The 25,995-nt window shown below is 50.5% G+C and overlaps 1 protein-coding gene and 1 long non-coding RNA gene across 2 annotated transcripts; both read left to right on the forward strand.

Annotated features, from left to right (window-relative positions):
- The first annotated feature begins 1,009 nt into the window (after positions 1-1,009).
- LOC122370107 lies at positions 1,010-7,683 on the forward strand. The gene is made up of 4 exons (XM_043345374.1): positions 1,010-2,593; positions 2,990-3,149; positions 3,534-3,682; positions 7,675-7,683. The coding sequence occupies exons 1-4, from the start codon at positions 1,010-1,012 to the stop codon at positions 7,681-7,683; spliced, it is 1,902 nt and encodes a 633-aa protein (XP_043201309.1).
- Positions 7,684-23,735: 16,052 nt separating this feature from the next.
- LOC122370110 lies at positions 23,736-25,171 on the forward strand. Its single transcript, XR_006254514.1, has 2 exons — positions 23,736-23,864; positions 24,827-25,171. It is a non-coding gene; the product is annotated as an uncharacterized LOC122370110 (long non-coding RNA).
- Positions 25,172-25,995: the final 824 nt, after the last annotated feature.

The following is a 25,995-nucleotide window of genomic DNA, read 5'->3' on the forward strand; positions in this document are numbered from 1 at the left end:
TGAGGTCGGCGATAGCCCGTGGTGGGTGAGCGACCGTGTGGAAATACATACAGAAACTACAAGCTATTTCGGCATTGCGAAAAATGGCCAACAAGACCGGCAGTGGGACTGTAGACGTGAAAGGAGTGGACTCGAGTGGACAGACCGTGGTGGTGGCGCCCAGTGTCGCATTCGACGCGCGTGTGATCGCCGAATTCGATGGGACCGGCGATGTGGTCGAATGGCTGGGCAGAGCGGAGCTGCTCTGCCAGCACCGCGGAGTGGATGCAGCAGCGATCATCCCACTCCGGTTGACCGGCGGAGCCTTCGCCGTGTGGGCGCAGCTGCCGGACGAAAGCCGTGGCAGTTTGGCGGCCATACGCGCAGGCCTGTACCAGGCTTTTGCGCTTGATCAGCATGCAGCATACGAGGCCTTCACCACCCGAAGACTCCGCAGTGGAGAGTCAGCCGATGTGTTTCTGGCGGACCTTCAGCGGCTGGCACAGCTGTTTGGTGGCGTACCGGAGCGTGCGCTGACCTGCGCTTTTGTAGCAGGTCTGCCCGAGTCTGTTCGGCAGATGGTGCGGGCTGGGTCTAGAGCGGAAGGGCTCGACCTTGCCAGTGTGCTGGCGCGCGCCAGAGCTGTGCTCAGCGACGAGCGCGTGGCGGCGGCGGCGGCGGCGGCGGCGGCCGGGCCGGCACCCCTCGCCCCCGCCCTCTCCCGTCAGCGGCTGTCAGCGCAGGAGGGACCGTCGCGCCGGGCCAGCCGGCCGCGGCGCTGCTGGGCATGCGGTGATATAGGCCATATGTCCTTCTCATGCCCCCGCCGAGCTGCGGGAAACGACGGAGGAGAGGACGAGTCAGCGCCGGCGTCCTCTCGCGTGCAGCACTGAGCGGCGCTCTGCCAGTCGTGCAACTGCTAGTCAACGGGCGAGACTGCCGAGCGCTAATCGACACCGGCTGCACCGATAACATCATTTATGCACCGTTCTGCGAACAATGGCAGCGTGGACCTGTCTCGGTGACGACGATGAGCGGTGACGAGTTTCAATGCACTGGCTCGGGCAGTGCTGACGTGGTGACTGTGACCGGGCAGCGGGCCCGAGTGAGTGTGCTGGTGGTGAGCGAGCGGCCCCTGGGAGTGGAACTAATTATCGGCATGTCTGGCATCTCTAGCCTGGGGGGTGTCAGTGTGCAGTCACCGTCTCAAGTCCGCTTCTGTGGAGCCGCTGCCCGTGCACCACTCGAAGTTGACGCGCCGGACTTTAGTGTGCGGTTCGACTCGGCAGAGCGAAAGTGGACTGTGGCTTGGAAGTGGGCGGACAACTCTGGCCCTGAGTGCCTGGAAAACTCTGTGCCCCAGTACTCCGTGCCACGGTCCGCCCGCTACGAATTTGACACGGAGCTGGACACATGGATCAGCAACGGCTGGCTGCTGCCATACGACGAGCAGCGGCTCGGCCCACCGCGAGGGCTCGTACCGCTGATGGCTGTACAACAGAAGAATAAGGAGAAAGTGAGGCCGGTGCTGGACTATCGGGAGTTAAACAGCCACCTAAACGCCCACACCGCTGAAGCAGATGTCTGCGCCGATCAGCTGAGGAAGTGGCGGCGTCACGGCAGAAACGTGGCGGTCGTTGACCTCAAAAAGGCGTACCTTCAGATCCATCTCGACGAAAGTCTATGGCCGTATCAAACGGTTGAGATTCGTGGCCAGCGCTTCTATCTGGGGAGGCTAGGATTTGGACTCAGCCTAGGGCCGCTAGTCATGAAGGCGGTCGTCAGTGCTGTGCTGGCACAGGACCCTGAAATCCAGCGTGCAGTGCTCTCATATGTGGATGACTTGCTGGTAGATGAGGACATTGCGAGCGCGGAGCGGGTTGTCAGTCATTTCGCCAGGTATGGACTCGAGTGCAAGGCCCCTGAGCGTGTGTCTGATGGTGCGCGGCTGCTCGGACTGCGAGTTCGCCCACTGCGTGACGAGCTGCACTGGGAGCGAGACAACCCTGTCGGCCCCCCGCCCAGCCCGCTGACCCGCCGCAGTGTGTTTGCTTGGTGCGGTCGCCTGGTGGCCCACCTCCCGGTCTGTGGGTGGCTGCGTCCCGCTACAGCCTGGCTCAAACGCCGTGCTAATGCTGTGACACGCGGCTGGGACGACATGACAGCGGACCGTACGCTGCAGGCGCAGGTCGATCATGTGGCTGAACGGGTGAACAGTGACGATCCGGCGCACGGCGTGTGGTGTGTCTCAGGTGACGCGGCCGTGGTGTGGACGGATGCCAGCTCGCTGGCCGCAGGCGTTGTTTTGGAGACCGCAGACGGTGGCCCTGTGGAGGATGCCTGCTGGCTGAGGCGTGAAGCTGCTGCTTCTACCCACATAAACATGGCTGAACTGGATGCTGCTGTGAAGGGTATCAACCTAGCCATCGCATGGGGAATGAAAACCATCGAGCTGAGGACCGACTCCGCCACCGTCCACCGCTGGATTGACGACGCTCTGAGTGGGCGAGCCCGGCTCCGCACTAAGGCACACGGCGAGATGTTAATCCGGCGGCGTGTCGACCTTATTCGCCAGCTGGTGGAAGAAATGGGTCTCGTGCTGACAGTGACCCTGGTCAGGTCAGATGAAAATCGCGCAGACGCCCTGACACGGGTTCCGAAAGAGTGGCTGAGGCATGACGCATCAGGGCCCGCGGCAGTCGGCACGGCGGTGGCCGCCGACACGGGAGCGGCAGTCGGCACGGCGGTGGCCGCCGACACGGGAGCGGCAGTCGGCACGGCGGTGGCCGCCGACACGGAAGCGGCAGTCGGCACGGCTGTGGCCGCCGACACGGGTGCGACCGCGGTGGTCGGCGCGGCGGTGGCCGCCGGCACAGAAGCGGCGGTGGCGACCGGGGCAACAGTGGACGCCTCTATTGCTGAGCTGCACGAGCGCGCCGGTCACCCAGGGATTCGCCGCACCTGGTATTTCGCCCGTCGTGACATCGCTCCTACCATTACTCGGTCTCAGGCGCGTGCTGTTGTGCATCACTGTGATGTCTGCCGCTCAATCGATCCGGCACCGGTCACCTGGCGTCACGGATCGCTGGAGGTACCGGAGACGTGGCAACGGCTGGCCATCGACGTCACCCACTACCAGCACCAGTCGTACCTGACAGTGATCGATTGCGGTCCGTCTCGTTTCGGTTTGTGGCGGCAGTTGCGTCGGCCGGACGCGGAAAATGTTGTGTCGCATCTGGAAGCGATATTATGCGAACGTGGAGCGCCATGCGAGATTCTATGTGATAATGACACTGTGTTTCGTGGACGACATTTTGCGGCGTTCGCGGCGAAATGGGGCGTGGTTTTGCGGTTCCGAGCAGCATACGAGCCGGGCGGTAACGGTATTGTTGAACGGCATCACCGGACAGTTAAGGTTATTGCCGCTCGAAAGCAATGCTCAATCTCAGAGGCCGTGCATCTTTACAATGTGTCGCCCCGCGACAGCGACAGCGCCAGTGATGCCCCCGTCGGTCGGATTTATCGCTACACAGTGCGCGACTGTGTCGGGTCAGCTGGTCGCCAGCTGCCGGTCGGTGACAGTGACGGTCAAGGGCGCAGCCAGGGAACGGACGGCCGTGGGAATGGCCGCGAGGGATCGGACGGCTCGGAGCCGGCGGTGCCGCGCGGGACGGGCGAGTTCGCCCCTGGTGACGCTGTGTGGGTCAGGCGCCGTGGCACGCGATGCACGGACGTGTCTGAACCTGGTGTCGTGTCCTCAGTAGTTTCTCCACAGGTAGTAGTAGTTGATGGCACCCCTCATCATGTTAGAAACCTGCGACATCGCACCGTCAACGTGAGCGATAACTGTTTGGTTGACGACACAGAGGGTGCCGAAAATGAGCTGCCACTTTTCGTATCCGCGCAGCCACATAATGCTGATTCTAGTCCTGGCCCCGTAATGAGTGTCATGTCTGATGTCACGCCTCGCACTGAATGCACTCGTGCTAATGATGCTTCCAATGACGATGGACCAGGAGTCGTTGCACCACGAACCCTGCGGCGCACCGAGCGGGAGAGTCGGCCGGCACAGCGCTATGGAACACCGGTGTATTATTAGGTACTCGCCTTGTTATGTTGTGTCATGTTATGTGTATTTTTGTGTGTTGATTATGGATTTGTGATCTTGTAGATCAGGGGGGTGTGTAACTGTATCGGTCTGGCCCGGACCCGGGCTGGGTGGACGGGGCTGGGGTCGGACTCGGCCGACGCGGGCCCATGTGCCGGCCATGTGTCTCCCCGGCGGCGACACGCGGTGGACGGGAGCCGCGGGCCGCGGCAGTGTGAGGTCGGCGATAGCCCGTGGTGGGTGAGCGACCGTGTGGAAATACATACAGAAACTACACAGCAATTGCTCGAGAGATATCAGAAATGATGACTTGTTCATGAACGTTCATGAACGTTCACGAACTGTTCGTGAACAGAGAATCGTTGGTGAACATGTGACCTTGAATGTCAAAATTCGTAAACTATCAAATAAACAAACAAACATATATTGTTCACGAACTGTTCATGAACAGATATACAAACACCAAACCCTGAATATTTCAGATAACTTGTCGGCTGGCCGGCCGTGCTCTTCGCAGTCATCAGTGATCGGTAAGTTGATAGGTGCCTCAAGAAATGCCATTTTTTATGTTTAACTAGGTGTCCAGCATTACGCGCAGCGTAATGAATCAATTTTCATTAAAATCGGCCCAGTAGCGGCCGAGTTAATGCCAGAATAAATGTTGCGTCTCCTCTTGGCCGGCGGTGCTCTGTTCCGGTATTCATTGCCAAAGGTCAGTGACCCGCCGGCTCTGATTTCGCTCAGTTTTGCAAGCGAAGAAACTGAGCCTACGGCACGTGCTAACTGCTCGGCGCCGGCCGCGGCCCAAATTCCCGCAAAGATGCGCCTGCCACGTGCACACCGCTGCACGCACCCCCTCGAAAAGTTGATACGACAAACAGATGCACGCGTCCGACTTACGTCGAAAATTTCACCCACGTAGCCCGCACCGTTCCGGAGCAATAGCCCGCCAAGCGTGACTGACGCGTTACATACGGACATTTTGATTTTTATAAGAGTAACTAGAGGGACAGCATTACACGCAGCGTAATAAATTAATTTTCTTTAAAATCGGCCCAGTAGCGGCCGAGTTATGGCTAGAATAAATTTGGTGTCTTCTCTTGGCCGGCGGTGCTCTGTTCCGGTATTCATTGCCAAAGGTCAACGACCTGCCGGCTCTGATTTCGCTCAGTTAATCAAGCGAAGAAACTGAGGCTAATGCGCGTGCTCTCTGATCGGCGACGGCCGCGGCCCAAAATCCCGCAAAGATGCGCCCGCCACGTGCACACCGCTGCACGCACCCCTCGAAAAGTTGATACGACAAACAGATGCACGCGTCCGACTTACGTTCAAAATTTCACCCCCGTAGCTCGCAGTTCCGGATCAATAGCCCGCCAAGCGTGACTGACGCGTCACATACATAGGGGAGACCCGGGAGGTATGGGCCCCCTGGAGGTATGGGCCATCGCAGTTTTGAAGAAGTGTTGCGTATTTTTACACATTTGACCGTGTAAACTGGTAGCAGCCATTCCGTTATACAACCCATGTGATTTTCAAAATCCTCCTCAGTCTTCTTTGGCGATGAGCGGTGATAAAGCGTTTTTGCCCTCTTCGAGTAAAATACTGTACATACAGAAAATTCGTGATAAATTTGAAACAGGCTCGTTTTATGATGTCAGACCAATGCTAACATAAAGTTTAAAGCATGCAAATTAAGACTGGATAGACAATTTGAAGCTTTCTTGCAAGAGTATGGGCTGAGATGCTATGCAAATTCTGGCGTCCTAACCGGGAGGTTCGGGCCACCCACCCCCGCTGATCCTAAATCAATAAAAAGATGCTTTCATTGAGTGTCATCTTCAATAAGTTTTATTTTTGTCGCGCAAGGTTGAAAATTTAACTTCAAATTTCATTCGAACAGAAAAATATTATTTATTTTATTTCATGGTGAATGATAGAGTTTACCAAAATACATATGTGCCCAAGCGACCTCAATGAAGTAAGCTGTTGGCCGCTTATGCGGTTGCTGGGCTCTAAGAGAGATCAAGGTAGATACCAGCTGGCAGCTACGAGTATTGTTCTCATTGTCGAGAAAAGAATATGAAACATGGCACCGGCCCATACCTCCCGGTGTATTTTGATGAATCGAAAAAGCACATCATTTATTGAAAGTTATCTCGAGACAAAATAGTTGATCCCAGATGCCTAATATCAGGCACACTTTGCAGCCGAGAGGCAATTTCACGTGCTAAGAGTGAAAAACCGGGTCTAGCCACTGCCCACTGGAAGAAAATTGCGTTTTCACAAAACCGGCCCATACCTCCCGGGTCTCCCCTACATACATACATACATACATACATACGGACGTTTTGATTTTATATAAGTAATGTTGTTGAGCGCTTGAGCGAGGAACATTATTATAATAAGTTTTAATATCATTTGATCTTTTATCGTAGAGTATACTAAATAATCAAAAAAAAATATTGATATTGATATTTCGATCACAGATCTTCGTCGCAATTGATAACAAATGACCAAAAACTCTTTTGTTATTTATTCCGACGAAGGTCCTTGATCGAAATAGCAATATCCAGGGGTGTAATTTTATATCTCTTTGTGGGGGCCGATGCACTGCAATGGTGAAAAAGCACCCACAGGTCTTATGACACAAGCACCCTTTCGAGAGCACGGCGCCCTTCGCATGCTCTAACGGCGTCCTGACCGCCTCAGGTTCCTGGATAATATAGCGTTTTTAATCACTCGGCGCCCTTCTGGGAGAATGGCGCTCTTTTGACAGCACTGCGCCCTTCTCATTGTCTAACGGCGCCCTCCTGACCGTCTCGCGCCCTTATGTCTCTGTCCACCGTGCATCCCTCGACTGTTCGGCGCCCTTCTGGCCTCTCAGCGCCCCTGGACCACATAGCGTTTTCAATCACTCGGCGCCCTTCTAGGAGAATAGTGCCCTTTGCACGGTCTCACGGCGCCCTCGTAACCGTCTGGCACCCTGGCACCCACTTTACCGCTTAATTCTAGTTAAATTAGCGGCACATTAGCGAGGTGGGTTCAATCAACCCCTCGGCCGGGGCAAATATAGGTCCGGCGAGTGAATTTGAGGAATTCTGAAGATACGATCGTGTTCCCCACTCAATTCTGCGTAAGATGCCGGGTTCCGTATCTACGTAACTTGAACGTAACGGATGCGGCGGCCGCAAACGTAAATCGAGGTCCCGAATTCCCTATTCCTCAACACAGGCGGCAGCCGGTTCCTGGTCTGCGCAATATGGCCGCCACCGTTAGACACTACGGCCAATAGGGTTGAAGCGGCAGTGCTCCCCTGTGGGGCCGCCCCACACGAGTGCGTTTTTCATCCGGTACGGTTGCGGTACGGCGCGATGCGGCAGGATGCGAACGCCGCAAGCTTGACGCATCGGCGCCGCACGGTATCGTCACCATGGCAACGTGACAAACAATTCTGTCGACAAAAAAAAACGTGAAAAAACGTGACAAAAAACGGTCCAATGGTTGCGTGGCCTAATGGTTAGCGATCTCGCCTCGAAATTCAAAGGTCCCTCTTTCGCGGCCGATCACCTCCGTCCTCCACATTGCAGCAAGTCTAGTGTAATTTGTTACCAGACTCTTTTGCCAGGCTTATATCTCCGCAACCACTGCACCAATCCACTTGCGGTAATTTTTGTAGGGTAGCTTCATTCCTTCTACCAAGCATTGGACGATTTCCAATTCGTGTGGGTGACCCCTTATGCATGTGCCACGTGCAAAAGGTTGGAGTGTCAGTTTTGTAACAATTGCAATATATCGGTAACTATTAGGCCGGTTACGCTGACACTTGTGATGTAGGTAGGTTAGGCACCTAAATACTAGACAATGCATTCTCGTGTCACACGGTTGGGGTGCTGCTGCACGTGTGCGCGTGCGGGGGTGGCTTCCAGATCTCACGAACGGTTGGACTGATTGCGCTCAAAGTTGGTACACGGTTAGGGACTGGTTAGTAAGGTGCCGTGCAAAAGTCAGTTGGGACCACGTTGGCACGTGCGCACGTGCGGGGTGCCGCTTCCAGATCTCGAGAACGGCTGGGCCGATTGGACTCACATTTGGCAAATCGCCAGAGACCGGTAGAGACGGGTGCCGTGCACAAGTCAGTTGGAGGTTGTACAGGTCACCGCTGAAGTAATGTGCGGTATTCGTGGTGACTGGGGTTTGGATCTGTATCTTAGGACCTATTTGCCCGACTGCCATGAAATTTTGAATCATATAAGCGAAAAACTGTTTAACCCCATTTCCCCATTTGTGACCTGAGATGGCCTTAGGGGTATAAGGAGGGGTCACCGCCCGTCACGGGTGCCATCTTCCAATTCAGTATGTCATGTTGACTTGTCATGAGGTGTTTGGAAGTGTTTAGAATGGCGTTGGTCCAGAATAGACGCATTTCAATTTTCTCCCATTGACTTATAATCAGAAGGTCGCAAAATTGACATGGCCTTAGGTCGCCGATATCAAAATTCTGAGAGATACGTTTTGTACTTACTGTTGGTTTGATCAATCGATGAAAGTTTCACAGCAATCGGCCACTCGGTGTAGCTATGACAGACATTGAACCTTTCTATGAGGTGAGGTCACTCAAAGTGACATGACTGAATGACATAGGTCTGAAATTTTCACATGTGCAGAAAGATGCTTGAACTGGCGCCGTTTTTTAGATATCTGCAAAAAACCTCAGGGGGGGGACCTCCAACCGGCCCGGCGCGGGTTAGTTGTTGATACCAGCCGCGGGGCAGACGTCAGATGGTCGCGGTCCGTAGGTTGCCGACCCCTGCACTGAACAATTGTCGTCCACATCGATCTATATTGTTGTCAGCGATTGCATGCTCTATTTATTGCGCTTCTTTTTCTCATATGTACCGGCTCAAATGTTACCAGCTCGTCGTTCGCTGTTGTTATGCGAGCCCGGAGAAATTGGTATGTCTGCTGTCTGTATTCAAAGGCCATGAATACTATTCATCTTACGCTAACATGATCAGATACCTCTACCGAGCGAGATCAGATACCTACACGGAGCGCCACATGCTGCGGCTTGGCGTCGTCCAGCGCGGGAGAATCGTTACTGTGATTTGAATTAAGGTAATGCACATTCGTGAGTCGAAATCCGGCTGTGGGGCCATAGATAACAGCGTCTGTTTCTTAGGCGTGTGCATCATTATTACCCACGCGGCTGTGCCCGGCGCGGGGAGTCGGCGAAGTGCTACGTACAGGAATAAGAGTTTCCGTAAAAAAAAAAAAACAAGGATGCATTCGCGGACTCTTGGTCCTGCCATATCAGGTGACGGTGATGACTGTCTTGCTGTGCGTCCAGTGCGGAGGTGGGCGGGCGCAGCTGGCGGCGGCCCGGGGCGCGAGGCACGGCCCGCACAGCGCGCTCACCAGGCGCCAGAGCAGCGCGGCCAGCGTCCAGGCGGAAACGCCCAGCAGCAGGCCGAGCAGGCCGCCCAGCTCCGAGGCCAGCTGCTGCGCCGTGGTGGACAGCTGCTCCTTCATCACAGTGGTCCACTGGCTGAGCACCACGGTGACGGTCGGGTGGGGCGCCGCCGGGTAGTAGCGTCGCTCCTCGCCGCCGTGGTGTTTGACCACGTGGCAGGCGGGCGGACACGGACAGTTGGCCTCGGTCGCCGGCCAGCTGCGCGCGTACAGTGCCCCGTACAGCTCTGACAGCGAGGAGGCGTTGGCGCACAGCGGTACACCGGGTACCGGGTCGAAGCCCAGCGCGCGGCAGCCGACGGCGGCGGCGGCCGCCGCGTGCCAGCAGGAGATCCGGCAGCTCTGCTGGCTGTAGCTGTGCTGGTGGCGGCACGGCCTCTGGCGGCGGGACACGCTGCGCATCACCTCCGTGCTGACACGGAGCGCCACATGCTGCGGCTTGCCGTCGTCCAGCGCGGCGGTGACGGAGGCGCTGCGCGGCCCCACACCGTACAGCAGCACCGGCCGCTCCAGGGCGTGCGGCAGTACCTCGAACAGGCCGCCCGACCGCGGCCCGAACGACGGAGCGAAAAAGTCCATCGAGAGTCCGCCGTTGCGGTGGACCAGTGTCGCGTCGGTGTCGTTGAGCTGCAGCCGGTGGCAGAGCAGTGGCCGCGTCGGTCCCGGCACCAGTACCTCATGCCAGCGGCCGAGCCGTTGCCCGTCCGGTGGACACTCCGGCAGGCAGCAGGTGGGCGACCCGGCGAAACAGCGGGCCAGCACGCTGGCCAGCGGCCGGTCCGCCTGCCGGACGTACTGCTCCTGGGTGATGTTGCCGACGGCCCAGCGCCCGTGCGCGCCTGGCTGTGCCTCGGACACGCCCTCGGCCGGACAGATGGTGATGTTGGGCACGCCCGTCTCCATCACCAGCACGGCGGTGTGCACCTGCTGCTGGCGGAACCGGCGCACCGCCTGCCAGCAGAACAGCGCGCACAGCGCCAGGCACATGGCGCGCAGCACCAGCTCGCCGAGCTGCAGCAGGCGCCGCTCGGCGGGTCGGCGGCCGCCGTCAGCGCCGGCCGCGGGCACCACCAGCGACAGCAGCCCGTCCAACCGAGCCTGCATGGTACAGCGGCCGGAATCGCCACCACGACCGAGTGACCTCAGAGTAACTTCAGAGGTGAGATCTCGCGCAGCGCAGCATTCTTAGTCGGCCTGACAGCTGTTCTGCTTTGTTCGTTTGGTGGTGAGAGCTTTGGCACTAAACTGAGGACTCCTTGTGCGGCGGATGAAGGCCTCCACCCGTCGGTGTCGCGTTGTCGCTGGCGACTGGACCGTGGGTGCGTCACGTATCGGTCTGTTCTGTGGGACCCGAACGGCCGGCGGGGTCCGTCAGTTGCGTCGCACCATTCCAATTGGGTGAAGCATCATTACTGCCATGGACTACTGTCCTTATTCAGCGCCGCGCCGCCCACTGGTCTCGTTCCCATTTGTAATGGCGTGCGCCCTTGATGGTGTAGACCTGCTGCTGCAGTAAGCACGTACGGACAAGCAATGGACGACCGCAGGTTGGATCGATGGCATTGTATTGTGTGTGTGTGACCAAAACATTCCTAACTGCATTCACTCACAGTCCGCTGGTGATGCATTGAATCTGTTGTTCAGCTACCTTTTACCCTCGCCGGCACAGGCCATTTTGAGTCCTTCGACGGCACAAAGGGGGGGGGGGTACGACCCCCCTCGCGTTTGGCCCTTGATGAAGCTAGAGCTTCGCGGAAATAACGAGCGTGTTGCCCGTCACGAGAGGAAGCCAATGATACCCAATTTTAAGGTCCTAGGTCATCGGTTGACCTTCCAGGTCAGGTCAATGACCATAAAATCGGGAATATCGGGACCTGTTAGAAAGTCGTAAAGCGTGGCTGCTAAGGGGTATTCCAGGGGCGTATTTGTTCTTAAGATATTGTGGAGCAGATTTAGGTAATACTTGTTCCAATAAACACTCACGTAAGAATTTCAGACGTGAGTGTTTATTGGAACGTGAGTGCTTATTGGAACAAGTATTACCTAAATCTGCTCCACAATATCTTAACCCGCGCCCTGCTGGGGGTCCTGGATTTCCACGCCCTGCTGGGGGGGGGGGGTGTTTGAACACCCCCCCTTCTAACTCGGCTCCTGGGCCACGTAGCGATACGCGGAAGGCGGCGTTCGAAAGAGCGTCAAAAATAATGAGGAAATCACTTCAGTCAATTTTTTGGTCAGGTCAAAGGTCAGGTCACCAGAGGTCATTGAAGGCAAAATTTCGCCGATTTCCAGGTCGAATGTCGAAAATTTCCAAGAAGCCAACGCATAACTCGGGAACCAATAGAGCTACAGCGCCGCGGAAAAGCGCATTCGATAGCCCTATTAACGCCCTTTCTGAGTAATTCTCTCAGATTTGACCTACCGTCAACGGTTTTGCCTGCAGGGGGCAAAAACTGCAAAAATAGCCGATTTTTTCGGAAACAGTTTTTCTGCAATAACTTTTGACCCAAGCCTTGTACGAGCTTACTTTTACCGGCATCGTGTTCCTCTCGTCAAGACGCATCGAATGAACTATAACTTGACCTTGAAAGGTCAACTTGAAAATTTGACCTCAGGTCAAGGTCATGACCTGACCGGAAAGGGTCATGTTGCATATCAGTCGATCCGTATCGTCGAGCTGAACACATCTAAGGCGTTTTCATCGCTCTAGCATGCCTCTATCAAAAGTTATTTGCGAAAAACTGTTAGATACCATTCGTGACCTAAGATGACCTCAGGGCATAAACAGGGGTCACGGACACCATTTTCATGTTCAGTGTGTCTAAACCACTTGTAATTCAGTGTTTGGGAGTGTTTATAATGTCTTTCGTCCAAAAGGGGCGCATTTCAATTTTCTCCCATTGACTTATAATGGGGAGGTCGCAAAATTGACCTGACCTTAGGTCATCGATATCAAAATTCTGAGATATACATTTTGTACATGCTATTGCTCTTAGCAATCGCTGAAAGTTTCAAAGCGATCGGTCACTCGGTGTAGCTATGACAGACATTGAAACTTTTTATGAGGTGAGGTCACTTCAAGTGACCTGGTGACCTGACCTTGAATGACCTTGGTCTGAAATTTTCACAACATGTGTAGAATTGATGTATGATAAGGTGTACCAAAAACGGCGGCGCTCCGCGCCGCCGTTTTTGAGATATTCGCGAAAAACCACAAGGGGGGGTGTTCAAACACCCCCCCCCCAGCAGGGCGCGGGTTAAGAACAAAAGTAAAAATCACCCTTTTGGCGAATCAGCTCGTTGTTATCTAGAAGAGGCTTGTACCGAGTTACGAAATAAGATACATGAACTGAAGGACGAAGTCATTGGAGTACCGCTACCAGCAACCTTACGAACGAAGCTGAACGATTTCAACGAACGCCAACAGATGAACCTGAAACGAAAGTTACACACGCTGTGCATGAACAGCCCTTGGGGTGAAGCAGGTAACACGGACATTTTGACAAATCTTTCTTCACGACATCTAAATGACGATGAGAAAGAAGCATTAGCACTTGGCATGAAATTCGACTCCGGAAGAGATAAGAGCAACTACATGGACCACGTCCAGCGAAATTACAAGAATCATGAGGATGATATAGAAAAGGGATTTATCCAAGGAATACTGCTGTGCTGCAAAGCCTTATCGGACAATGAACCAGACAAGATACCCAGACGATACATGAAGGCACTCCAAAGTCTTGCCAACGATCCGACTATAGTGATCACACCTGCGGACAAAGGTGGGGGAGTGGTTATTACAGGGTATATAGAACAACGGGTACACCAACGACGCGGAAAGCGCCCATTTTACCTGGACAAGTTACAGGGTAGGTGATATATTTTTTGTTTATCGAAAAAATAGAGTATTCCATTCTGAAGAGTAAAGCCAAATTCATAAAGCAGTTATTTTTAAATTATATGTACCAGAAATAACATACTAACCATAGTTTAAAACTTAGTTTAAAGTTAGTTGAAAAGCGTATAGTTGATACTAAAATGGAAGGAATCCATGGAAGGCGGAAATGGCGCAGCTGTTTCATTCTTTAAATGTGTTCGCAAGCAGGATTTACGTGATGCTAGCGACATCTATGAATGTAATCGTGGATGCTGATTGGCTGAGCGAGTCCGTGAGCAGTATCACTAATTTACGCTTGTACAGGGTTGAGGCAATGTGCGCATGCGCAGGAACTTGTGCTCTCATGGAGGGGCTTTTGGTACCTCGGGCAGCGCCCAATGCTTTTTGGACCTGTTATGCCCTCCGCATCGAAAAACGCTAGATAGAAAGGTTGTAGAGGAGGCTTGAGGCTACCTTTCCCCACAATAATATTGGCACTTTATCAATTAGCTTACGTATGGGGCTCGCTTGAAAAAGGTCGATTTAACATGGAAACCCTATGGGGTAGTAGTTTTTGAGCGCCCATTTGGCCTAATGCTACCAACTGTTACTGGCTACCCCTGGGTAGCCAGTATGGATGGTAAGGCTGACTATGTAAGTAAAATGAAAGAGCTGCTGAATGACAATGACACATACAAGAAAAGACCACACGGATTTGTCGAAAAGGCAAGTAAGAAATTCAACCAGGAGGCAAGAAAACTTCTACGAAAATCGGAAAAAGGAAAACAGCTATTGCATCTTTTAGAAGAATCACCGGAAACTCCAAAGATGCGTGGACTTCCAAAACTCCACAAGGACGGCATCCCACTACGGCCCATTACGTCAGGAATCGGCAGCGCGCCACATCGACTCGCAAAAGTACTGGCAAAGCCCTTATCGAATAGTCTGGGTGCCATCAGTCAGAGGTCAAAAAAACTTATTTTGTGTCACCTACAAAATTTTTCGACCCCCTTTGTGTCCCCTGCCTCCGGAGGCCGGATAAGTGTTGCACTAGGGTGGTAAAATTGGAAAAATCTTAGGATTCATCAGGCCAATGTTAATGTTAGTGTCGCCAATGTTAGTGTGGCCCTAAACCTGGATAGTGTATTATTACAGTGTCCCAAAATTTGTTGATTTGGGTGGGAAATACTGAGATTCATTTGCCACTCTCACCACCAATTTCTAAGAGCAATTAACCACTCTCAGCCAAGAACACCTTGTTACCTCAAAAGGCAGTTCAGGTGTGGTGGACTTGGACAAGTGGACAGGTGTGGTGGACTGAGTTGTGTGGATACTTGGAGTTGGTTTATGATCATAGATACTCATGGATAAAAATGAATGCTATTGATCTTTTCTCACTCTTTTTGTATCTAATCTAACCAGCAGTTTCCACCCTCTACCCCTTTTTGGTGGATAATATCCCCCTCTGACACCCCAGCCAAAACTCAACTTTGGGACACTGAATGCATGTGTAACTAATCTTGTGCAGATGCATTTAAGAATTGCTGACATTCTATTTTACATTTTTCCATAATACATTTAAATTTGTGTTCTATATGGTGGGATTTCACACCTGTTATGACATAACAAATAATAGGTGCCTATGTATAATACAATAGGTATACCTACCTATGCAACATGTTGCAAAAGGTCCCTTTTCCACATCAAGGCCACTAATATTGTTAAACCAAAATTCTAATCATTATATTTTTGGTACTAATATACAATAAGTCAAAATAAAATAGGTGTAGGTGCTAGGTAGGTGGGCTGTATGCTTCGGAGCTTGTCGGTTGGCAGGTTTAAGGAAGGAAGTTGTAACTTGTAGGTACAGGTATAAGGTATAAGGTAGAAGGTAGATAGGCTGTAGGCTGGTAGGTAATAGGTGGTAGGGTAGAAAGAAAGATTAGGTTAGGTAATGATGTTTTTCTTTCATTCAGACTTCTTAAACACTTAAGGCAAGAGTAAAAGAGTAGAAGTCGGAATGAAGGAAAAACAATCAAGCCTGAACCAAACTCACATAACTACTAACCTACAACCTACCTACAACATACCAACACAAAGCAGAAAATCTACCAGCCTACAACCTCCCAGCTTACAACCTACATACCAACCTACATTTTTTCGGAGTCCTTGGACTGGTATACTTTTACCAGCTCATGAAAATTGAAATTTGTGCTCTTCTAGGGCTCAACAAATTAGAATCAAAATAAAAATTGTGTCCATATTAACAGTAAAAACATCTATTCATTGACAACTTTGGCAAGTGTTTCAAAATCAGGCAACAAATCCATACAGCCTTGCTTTTGATGCCCACCGGGCTAGCGTTGTTATATCCAACTTACAAGTACCTAAACCAGCAAAACTAGACAACCCAAGATTCCTTACTTCCAGTGTTATGTCCTGCCTTGCTTAAAACAGAAAAAAAATCATAACCACAATACAACAACTCAGCTTTCATCACGGCGCCAGTCCCTTTCTTGAAAGCATTCAAACTTGTTTGAAAATTGGACAAGCACTGAGCGCTACTCGCGAGAGTCCACTCCTGTTTTTCTACGTGTTCATGATCACGGTATACCTCTCATAGACGTGCGCCGAAAAGGCCCGCTCAAAATCTTTGATGCGTTGGCTCCTGGGGCCTACAAAATCCACAGTGAAGGCTCCCTGGCGGCTGGGGCGTTAGCTCAGCGTTGTCCCCTCGTGTCACCAGCATCCGATTGGTTCGCTCAGGGTTATTCTCGCCGCGGATTGGCTGGTTAGTCTGTTCGCTAGCAGTGTGCGAAAACGCCGTCAACAAATGCGATGCAGTGCGTTCACCATTTTCGTGACTTTGTCACCAAATGTCTCTGGTGCCTGTCAGCTTCTGTCGCCTACAATGTAAGCGAGTAGGAAGTTTTTTTGACCTCTGATCAGTGATGCACACCTTCGGAACAGCAACGACTTAATTGAACGACTTAAAGACTTCGACTTCACAGATAAGTACATGGCTAGTCTTGATGTAAAATCACTGTTCACGAATGTACCCGTAGACGACGCCCTAAAAGTGATCAAAGATGTAGTTGATAAGATCGATGCGAACCAGTTGCCGCTCGCAAAGTCTGACTACTTTAAAACCTTGTGTCAATGTGCATGAAATTTGGGGGTTTTGTATTTGAGTCGGATGATTACAGCCAACACAGCGGGCTGGCAATGGGTTCACCCTTGAGTCCAGTAGCAGCGTGCCTGTATTTGGAATGGCTGGAACAAAACAGGTACCAAAATATTATGGGGGACAATGTTCTGTGGGTACGATACGTCGATGACGTGCTGGTAGTAGTACCAAAAACGATCGATTTGAACGCCAAAGTCAACGAACTCAACGCAGTCGACCCGAAGATTCAGTTTACTGTGGAAACAGAAAAGGGAGGTTCCATTGCTTTCTTAGATACGGAAGTAGTCCGAAGCGATAGTCGTGCAAAATTCAAAGTATATCGTAAGCCTACAAACCGGGAAGATTATGTTCATTTCTTTTCCGGTCATAGTGATAGAGTGAAAAGTGGGGTGGTATTGGGCTTTTTCTTAAGGGCTTTTCGTATTTGTAGTGAGGAGTATCTTGCTGAAGAAATTGAGCACATCTTTTCCAGTTTCATGAAGCTTAAATATCCCAAAGGCTATCTCATTCGTCTCAAGAAAAAAGCGTTGAACATTCGAAACAGAGCAAAAGCTGAAGCGAAACGAAAGAACGACATAAGATATATTTCATTACCCAGGGCTGCGGAGTCGGAGTCGGAGTCGGAGTCGGTCGGAGTAGACAGTTGTGACCGGAGTCGGAGTCGGAGTCGGAGTCGATTTTAGAAACCCGAGCCGGAGTCGGAGTCGGAGTCACCGAAAATCTGTCGACTCCGCAGCCCTGCTAGGTCTGCGGAGTCGGAGTCGGGAGTTGGAGTCGGTCGGAGTCGACATTTCTGCCCGGAGTCGGAGTCGGAGTCGGAGCTGGTTTTTGAAAGCCGGAGTCGGAGTCGGAGTCGGAGTCGGAGTCGCCGAAATTCCATCGACTCCGCAGCCCTGTCATTACCGAACTCAAAAGCAGCCGAAAACATCGCGAAAGAACTTGAAACGACAGGCGTCAAAGTCGCATTGACTTCTGGCAGAAAAATAGGAGAGATCACGCAAAAGAAAATAAGTAAGAATGTAGATCTTAGCGTTGTATATCAGGTACCCTGTGGGCATTGTGAAAAGTCATATATAGGTGAAACAGGTTTACTGTGGACAAAAGATTAAAGGAACATAGGAGAGATGTAAGAAACGACATGGAACACAGTGCATTCGTGCTTCATGCTCACTCAACGAATCATTTACCGAATTGGGGAGGGGCGAAAGTGATAGCGAAGTGCAAAAGCAAGGGGAGGCGACGGAAGCGGCATACATTGCAACGAACGAAACGATCAATACACGGGTTGGGTTTATAAAATGGGCAAAATCTGCGGCCGTATATTGTACTCAGATTATAAAATAAATGTTAAATAGAAAAACAGATACTGTCAACATGAATTGTCTTATATATGTATTCTCTCTTTCTTTGCCATTTAACTGACGCGCAGTATTGGAAGTGTATTTGCATTTAGGCACATTCTCATAATATGTACACGCGATATATCAACAGGTATGAAACTGTGCTTGCTAGCTTTGTTCTTGTGTGTTCGTATTGTTTTGTCGATATTCAGGTGTTGAAAAAGTCTGACGAAACGCGTCCACCCATGTGCTGTATGTTTTTCCTACTCAATATATATCTATTTGTCTATACATCACTCAACAGCAAACATTATGTTTCATACCTCATTGAAAAATCTTCGTTGGCTATGCGAAACAGAGTATTGCAGCTTCTAAGAAAATAGTTCATTTTTTTAACCCATCACTGGCGACTGATGCAAATGCCCGAGAAGAAAACCAGGAACCTGTTATTCCTCCCAAGTGGAAGCTTGGGAACGTAAAGTTGCAGAGAACGAGAAAGGAAGGCTGACAAAAATGACTTTGAATGAATCATTCTCTTGGCTTTTGTTGAAGGAGGAGTCCAATGGTGTTCGTGGTTACTGTTCCGGCGTGTCACTTACTTCTGACGGCAGGAAACTGTGCCTTAAGCACGAGGGAAGTTTGGTTCATAAGGAGTCTGTAGAAAAAATGACGCTAGGGCAAGAGTCTGCCAAGCGATGGGCCAGTTTCGACGAACTAAATCGGACTCTAACTAGTGACGTGCTATTGATTGCGTACCAGAACCAGAGGGGGCATTCATGTGCTGACTTTCAATCAGATATGACTGAACTGTTTCCGTATCTTAAGCTAGCTCCACAATATGCGACTATTAAGCGTAATATACACCGCAAAACGGCGGCAAGTTTCATAGATGTTATATACAACTTCTTTCTCGATCGATTCAGATCGTATATTTTGTTGCCATGTCCCACCACCGGACGCCCAAGACATTTCCATGTAAGTGCAGATAAAGGCAGTTCGGGAAAAGTGACGCGTCAAGTGATAAATATGCGGTACCTTGACATCAGTCCTGCTTCAGTGAGGATGGTTGTAACAAACCTTTCGGTTGATGTGATTCGAAATCGAGCTACTCAGGATGAGAGGGGGCAAAGCATTTCCCATGAATCAGATGCCGTAGGATGTTTGGAGCATATCGTTCGTTCGTTGAGCGACAAAGTTATGAAAATCCCTCCTCAGAAAACGTTTGTATAATTGCATGCAGATTGATATCAATCTCGTACATGCAGATTCCGGACCCTTTCAAATCGCCTCAAAATTGGCATGTAGACCAAACAGGACAGGCTGATCACGAATCCGAAGTCCGTTCCGAGGCACATATGAAACTTTTCCCGTAATTGACGAATTACGGATCGGCATGCAGATTCCGGACCCTTTCAAATCGCCTCAAAATCGGCATGTAGACCAAACAGGACACGCTGATCACGAATCCGAAGTCCGTTCCGCGGCACATATGAAACTTTTCCCGTAATTGACGAATTACGGATCTGCATGCAGATTCCGGACCCTTTCAAATCGCCTCAAAATCGGCATGTAGACCAAACAGGACACGCTGATCACGAATCTGAAGTCCGTTCCGCGGCACATATAAAACCTTTCCCGTAATTGACAAATTACGGATCTGCATGCAGATTCCGGACCCTTTCAAATCGCCTCAAAATCGGCATGTAGACCAAACAGGACACGCTGATCACGAATCCGAAGTCCGTTCCGCGGCACATATGAAACCTTTCCCGTAATTAACAAATTACGGATCTACATGCAGATTCCGGACCCTTTCAAGACGCCTCAAAATCGGCATGTAGACCAAACAGGACACGCTGATCACGAATCCGAAGTCCGTTCCGCGGCACATATGAAACTTTTCCCGTAATTGACGAATTACGGATCTGCATGCAGATTCCGGACTCTTTCAAATCGCCTCAAAATCGGCATGTAGACCAAACAGGACACGCTGATAACGAATCCGAAGTCCGTTCCGCGGCACACATGAAACTTTTCCCGTAATTGACGAATTACGGATCTGCATGCAGATTCCGGACCCTTTCAAAACGCCTCAAAATCAGCATGTAGACCAAACAGGACACGCTGATCACGAATCCGAAGTCCGTTCCGCGGCACATATGAAACTTTTCCCGTAATTGACGAATTACGGATCTGCATGCAGATTCCGGACCCTTTCAAATCGCCTCAAAATCGGCATGTAGACCAAACAGGACACGCTGATCACGAATCCGAAGTCCGTTCCGCGGCACATATGAAACTTTTCCCGTAATTGACGAATTACGGATCTGCATGCAGATTCCGGACCCTTTCAAATCGCCTCAAAATCGGCATGTAGACCAAACAGGACACGCTGATCACGAATCCGAAGTCCGTTCCGCGGCACATATGAAACTTTTCCCGTAATTGACGAATTACGGATCTGCATGCAGATTCCGGACCCTTTCAAGACGCCTCAAAATCGGCATGTAGACCAAACAGGACACGCTGATCACGAATCCGAAGTCCGTTCCGCGGCACATATGATTTTTTTTCTGACACTGAAAGGTCCGGCTTGGATGAAAAGTAGCATATCCAAAATTTCAGCTTTCTATCCCTACGCGTTCTCCAGCAATCCTGGAAAAACCGTCTGGAAGGGTGGCACCACCCCCCCCCCTCACTGGTATGGCGAGGGTTAACCCGCGCGGCGCTGGGGGGATAAATATCCCCCCCCGCTCACGGGTTTTGCCAATTACTCAAAGACGGCGTATGACATCGTCACGAAACTTTCAGTACCTTTTTTAAAACAATTTTTCACATTGTGTGAAAATTTTAGCGAAATCTGACGGAAAATTTTTCGAAAAAAAATCACGGTTTTTTGACGTCACTACACGCGATTTTCGTCCAAAATCAGCCCGATATTCAAGCAGCTTCTACGCGTTCAGTTTTGAAGCGATTTCAAGCTTGTAAACGTCAAAAGATGCAAAATGTCAACGACTACAAAATGGCTGTCTCGATTTTTCAAAATTTTGAGTTTTTGACCCCCAAAATTTGGAAAAACCAAATTTTTCGGGAGATTACATATTAAATCCAGAATTTTCAAAATTTTCGAGAAAAAAAAACAACCATATGTGTGAGAAGTAGGTGTGGACTATACACATTCCAAATTTCAAGTCAATCGGTCAAAAAATGGCTTTGGGATCGTCCAAAAACTAAGTGAATGTCACTCACAAAAAGTTTGAAATTTGATTTTTGGAAAAACTATACAACTTGGGGGAATACAAATGACACCAAAATGTTCCCCGTAAAATTATGCATCCGATAGACCCTTTTTGGTGAAAATCCAAAATTTTGAAAATTTGATTTTTTGACCTTGCTTTTTTTATTTTATGGAAAAACCACACAACTTAGGAGAGTAAAAATTACACCAAAATGTTTCCCGTAAAATTCTGCATCGGATAGATCCTTTTTGGTGAAAATTAAAATTATGAAAATTTGACCTCGTTTGACCTTGACTTTCACCTTATCTGAATTCTTAGTTTCACTTCAATTGTAGTGGAGTGGACTTTCTGGGGCAATATCTGTTGAAACTGCTTACTTGGAAGCTTTTGGATAGAAAACATGGACCGCCGAAGCAAAAATCATGATTTGACCTTAAATGTGACCTTGCCCTTACATTTGACCTTTTAAAGCAAATGTTAAGCACGCATCAGCACCTTCTCATTGTGAGCTTTCGATTGCCGCCTTCCGTTTGCTTCTACGGCCATAAGTTTTTGAGTTAGCAGGGGGGGGGGGTAAATATTACCCCCTCCCCCAGCGCCGCGCGTTCGGCTGGAGACCCAGCGCCGCGCGGGTTAATAAAGGGGAACGGCCACAAGTGATGGCGAGATTATATTGAAACCAAACACGGTTAACCCCGGCGAAACCCAGCCTCAGACTGCCATCGCGGCGGTGCGACAATTCGACCATAGTATGCCTGAACCGAACAGCACATACCGTACAGGAACCGCGTATGGAAGGCATTTTCAGCAAGTGAAGGAGCATGCACCTCTGGAACATGGAGCCGGAGAGGAGGTGAAGAATGCATACTTCAATCCGGGTGTGGTGGAGTACATGCTGTCCACCCTCATGCCACTGGCACCATTGTGGAGTCAGCTGCTGATCACGACGGCGGTGACTACAAATGCAGCTGTTGAAAGCTACATGCGCGTGCTGAAGAAGCAGATCCTACGTGGCCGTACCCGACTGCACCCCGGTGACCTGGCGAGAATGATCATGAAGGACACGGCAAGCCGCATGAAAACTGACAGCATCCCTCCCAAACCTGCTCCAAGAGGAAAGAAGAGGAAGCAGGGAGAGAAGGAGCAGCCACTTCAAGCCTCAGAGACACAAGAAGAGACGTGGAAGAAACGAGACTGCTCAAAAAGACCTACCTGGTATGCCCGTGAACGTCCACCGACGGACGTGTTTATGGACAGCGAAAACGAGGACCATGACCTCATCAACATCGTGGTGGATAGCGGAGCCACAACGTCTACAGCCCACGAGGCCGATGATGCGGCTCCAACTGAACAGAAACCAAGTCTCACAGCATCACAGACCGCTGATGAAAGCACACATGTCATGTCAACTGAGGATGAAATGAGGCGCTGCCTCAAGCCAAGAACATGGCTGACAGATGACGTCATCGACTGCTTCTGCTTGTCTGCGGCCTCTCGGTCATGTGGTGGCGCGGCCAGTTTCACTGCCCACTGGCTGACAGCTATGGGCGCGGGCCGAGCGACAAAAACCATCCGACTATGCCTGCAGGACGCGAACGCCCACAAGGCGAAAGTGTGGCTGATGCCATATCATCGACATGGAAATCACTGGGCACTATTCGTGGTGTCCTTCCAACACCAAGTGATTGTCCATCTTGACGGCATGCACGGCAACGCCGATGCTGCAACGGTCCAGCACGTGCAGAGGCTGGTGGAGACTGCAATCAAGCTCCACTCGGGTCCACGTAAGCCCGAACGCTGCGGCTGGTGGAGCAGGTGGCGACTCGTCAACCCCGCCTGCATACCTCCTCAGCAAGACACATACTCATGCGGAACACGTGTGTGTTTCTATGCAGAAATCGCAGCGACCGGTGCAGTCACCATGCCCTTCAACGACCAAGACATGAGGGTCGTGATTGGCGATGCAATCAACGGCTCACAGGTAATAATAGTTCAGCTTCACATAACCTCACATCAATGAGAAATGATTTGAACTTACTCCACAAGACTAAATGATGTCGGAGCTTGCGAATTGTATTTTACATTTCTTCGTCAGGGAGTCGTACCGGATAAAAAAAATCGAGTCGAATGTACAGAGCTGCTCAAATAAAATATGGGTTGTTTGGTCGGTAAGACGACCAACCGATCCATATTTTATTCGATCCGCTCTGTACATTCGATTCGATTTTTCATCCACGAACTGTATGAGCTGTTATACAAATAGTATAAGTTAACTTTTCATATATTCTATGGTGGCAATGTGCTAAAACTGCAAGTAGCACTCGGGAGATCATGCTGCATTGCTTACTGATTTGTCTGACAGTTGAAATTGAATATTGTTATATATTCTATGGTGGCAATGTGCTAAAACTGCAAGTAGCACTCGGGAGATCATGCTGCATTGCTTACTGATTTGTCTGACAGTTGAAATTGAATATTGTTATCGCATGTTATGACTTCATTAACATGTATGTATTCTTCTCTTATCCTCAGAACTGGCTTCAGCGACCCGTGGCTCTTGGCTTCGAACAGGAAAAAGTGAGGAGGAGCCGATTCGCGCCTCTGACAGTGGAGACAGACGTCGGCCTGGATATAAACACATACCTGTCGACACTATGCCCCCGAGGTGAGGCACGATAGGGATCATTGAAAACATATGGGTGTTTAGTGGATATTTAGCGATTGTTTGCCTGTAGCTTTTACTAACTGAACCATTGCTATCTTATTGACAACGCTTATGCGTATTCATCGTGCTTCGAGAATGGAGGGAATGGAGAGAATGAATAAGCGGTACGGCTGAGATGTTGTCGACGAGCGAAGTGTTAGACTGACCCGCAGAGCACAGGTGTCAGGCGGCACAGCCTACCACCGCATCTGCATAAAATTTGTAACGACATTGTAGCTGGAAGTGTTTGGTGAATATGGAATCGGCGCGTATGTTACCCTGTGTAAATTTGCGCATCATAAAAAAATCGCCCAAATTTAGACACAAGACAGCCAGATAAATTTCCAACATGTACCCAAAGTTTGGTGCGGCTGCGCCGCACCAAACCGGAGTTATAGCGCGCCAAAAAAAGTGGGGGCGTCTAACGCCCCCCCCCCCCCCCAGCAAATGGCGGGTTAACATAGGCACGTCAAAAAAGTAAAACACTTTTTATGGCAACCATAATAAAATTAAACTTCAAAAATTGATGACGTATTCAAAATAACAAAACATATTTTTGAATTTTCGAGATAGGCAATTTTTACTCTACTCAGTTGTGTTTAACATCATAATAACGTTTAAAATAATTACTTAAACCCTATGAAGGTAGGGGACTTAGACCTAATGGGTTTCTTGTTAAATTTATACATTTTTGAAACTATATTTCGGAATCCATGAAGTTAACAGGTCCAATATTGTCACCATCGTTTTCAGGGCCCAAAAGAACCGCACGTGCAAAATTTCGTCGAAATCGGAGGGGTTCGTGTGTAAAATTTATGATTTTTTTGTCGATCTATCGCGCGCGGAATGCACCACCAGTTACCTCCCCCAGATCATTCGAACCATACCAGCACTTGAATGTTTACATGCTGATCCATTTGCAGGATAAGCGACTCGCCTGCCTGGTGTTTTCTGAGCCGGCGCTGCAGCAGCAAGACACTCTGCCGCCTGGCGGCGCAACTGCCAACAAGACACTCTGGCCTGGCGGCGCAACTGCCACCCTGCAGTGCAACCGAACACTGGGTGTTGCTGTGCTGCGGTGTAGTCTGGTGCACCGGTAGCTAGACTGTGTCGTAGTGCGAGCGATGGGAGTTCAGACTGTTTCGTAGTGCGAGCGATGGGAGTTACACTGTGCCGCAGTGTGTCGCGGGCGGCCCGGACGATCCGGCCTGTTGAGGATTATGTCGCGAGACCGGGACCTGCACCGACCAATACACGCGTGGACTGAGCCTGCCGAGGACCTGTGCTGCAGTGGTAGCCGCTACCCCATGCTGGTGTTGTAGGACGCCTTACACAATGCGAGTGCAGCCGAACACGGGTGTGGAGAGCTTAGAGTGGATTTTAACCCTCGCACTGCCGGGGTGGGGGGCACATATGAGCCCCCCTGAGATTTTTCCGCGATAGCTGGAAAACGGCGGCGCACAGCGCCGCCAAATTTTGCATACCTGTTCCCCCAACATTTCCGCACATTGTGTGAAAATTTTGATCCAGGTCACCTAAGGTCAGGTCACCTTACCTGACCAGAGGTGACCAGAGGTGAGCTTACCTGATCAGAGTCCGCACTAAGCAAAGCTTGTTGTGCCTGACCCTGAACCCACCGTAAAACCTGAACCTGAAATTCCGGGAAAAGTTTCATATGTGCCGCGGAACGGACTTCGGAGTCGTGATCAGCGTGCCCTGTTTGGTCTACATGCCGATTTTGAGGCGTTTTGAAAGGGTCCGGAATCTGCATGCAGATCCGTAATTCGTCAATTACGGGAAAACTTTCATATGTGCCGCGGAACGGATTTCAGATTCGTGATCAGCGTGTCCTGTTTGGTCTACATGCCGATTTTGAGGCGATTTGAAAGGGTCCGGAATCTGCATGCAGATCCGTAATTTGTCAATTACGGGAAAAGTTTCATATGTGCCGCGGAACGGACTTCAGATTCGTGATCAGCGTGTCCTGTTTGGTCTACATGCCGATTTTGAGGCGATTTGAATGGGTCCGGAATCTGCATGCAGATCCGTAATTCGTCAATTACGGGAAAAGTTTCATATGTGCCGCGGAACG

This window comes from Amphibalanus amphitrite, unplaced genomic scaffold, assembly GCF_019059575.1.
Source record: "Amphibalanus amphitrite isolate SeventyFive unplaced genomic scaffold, NRLGWU_Aamphi_draft 001099F_arrow, whole genome shotgun sequence".
NCBI classification, from domain to species: Eukaryota; Metazoa; Arthropoda; class Thecostraca; order Balanomorpha; family Balanidae; genus Amphibalanus; species Amphibalanus amphitrite.

Coding starts and splice junctions, on each gene's coding strand:
- LOC122370107 (XM_043345374.1), top strand. CDS start 1,010: ATGAGCGGTGACGAGTTTCAATGCACTGGCTCGGGCAGTGCTGACGTG. Junction 2,594..2,989: donor TCGTGCTGACAGTGACCCTG/GTCAGGTCAGAT, acceptor ACTCGGTCTCAG/GCGCGTGCTGTTGTGCATCA. Junction 3,150..3,533: donor CCTGACAGTGATCGATTGCG/GTCCGTCTCGTT, acceptor GTGTCGGGTCAG/CTGGTCGCCAGCTGCCGGTC.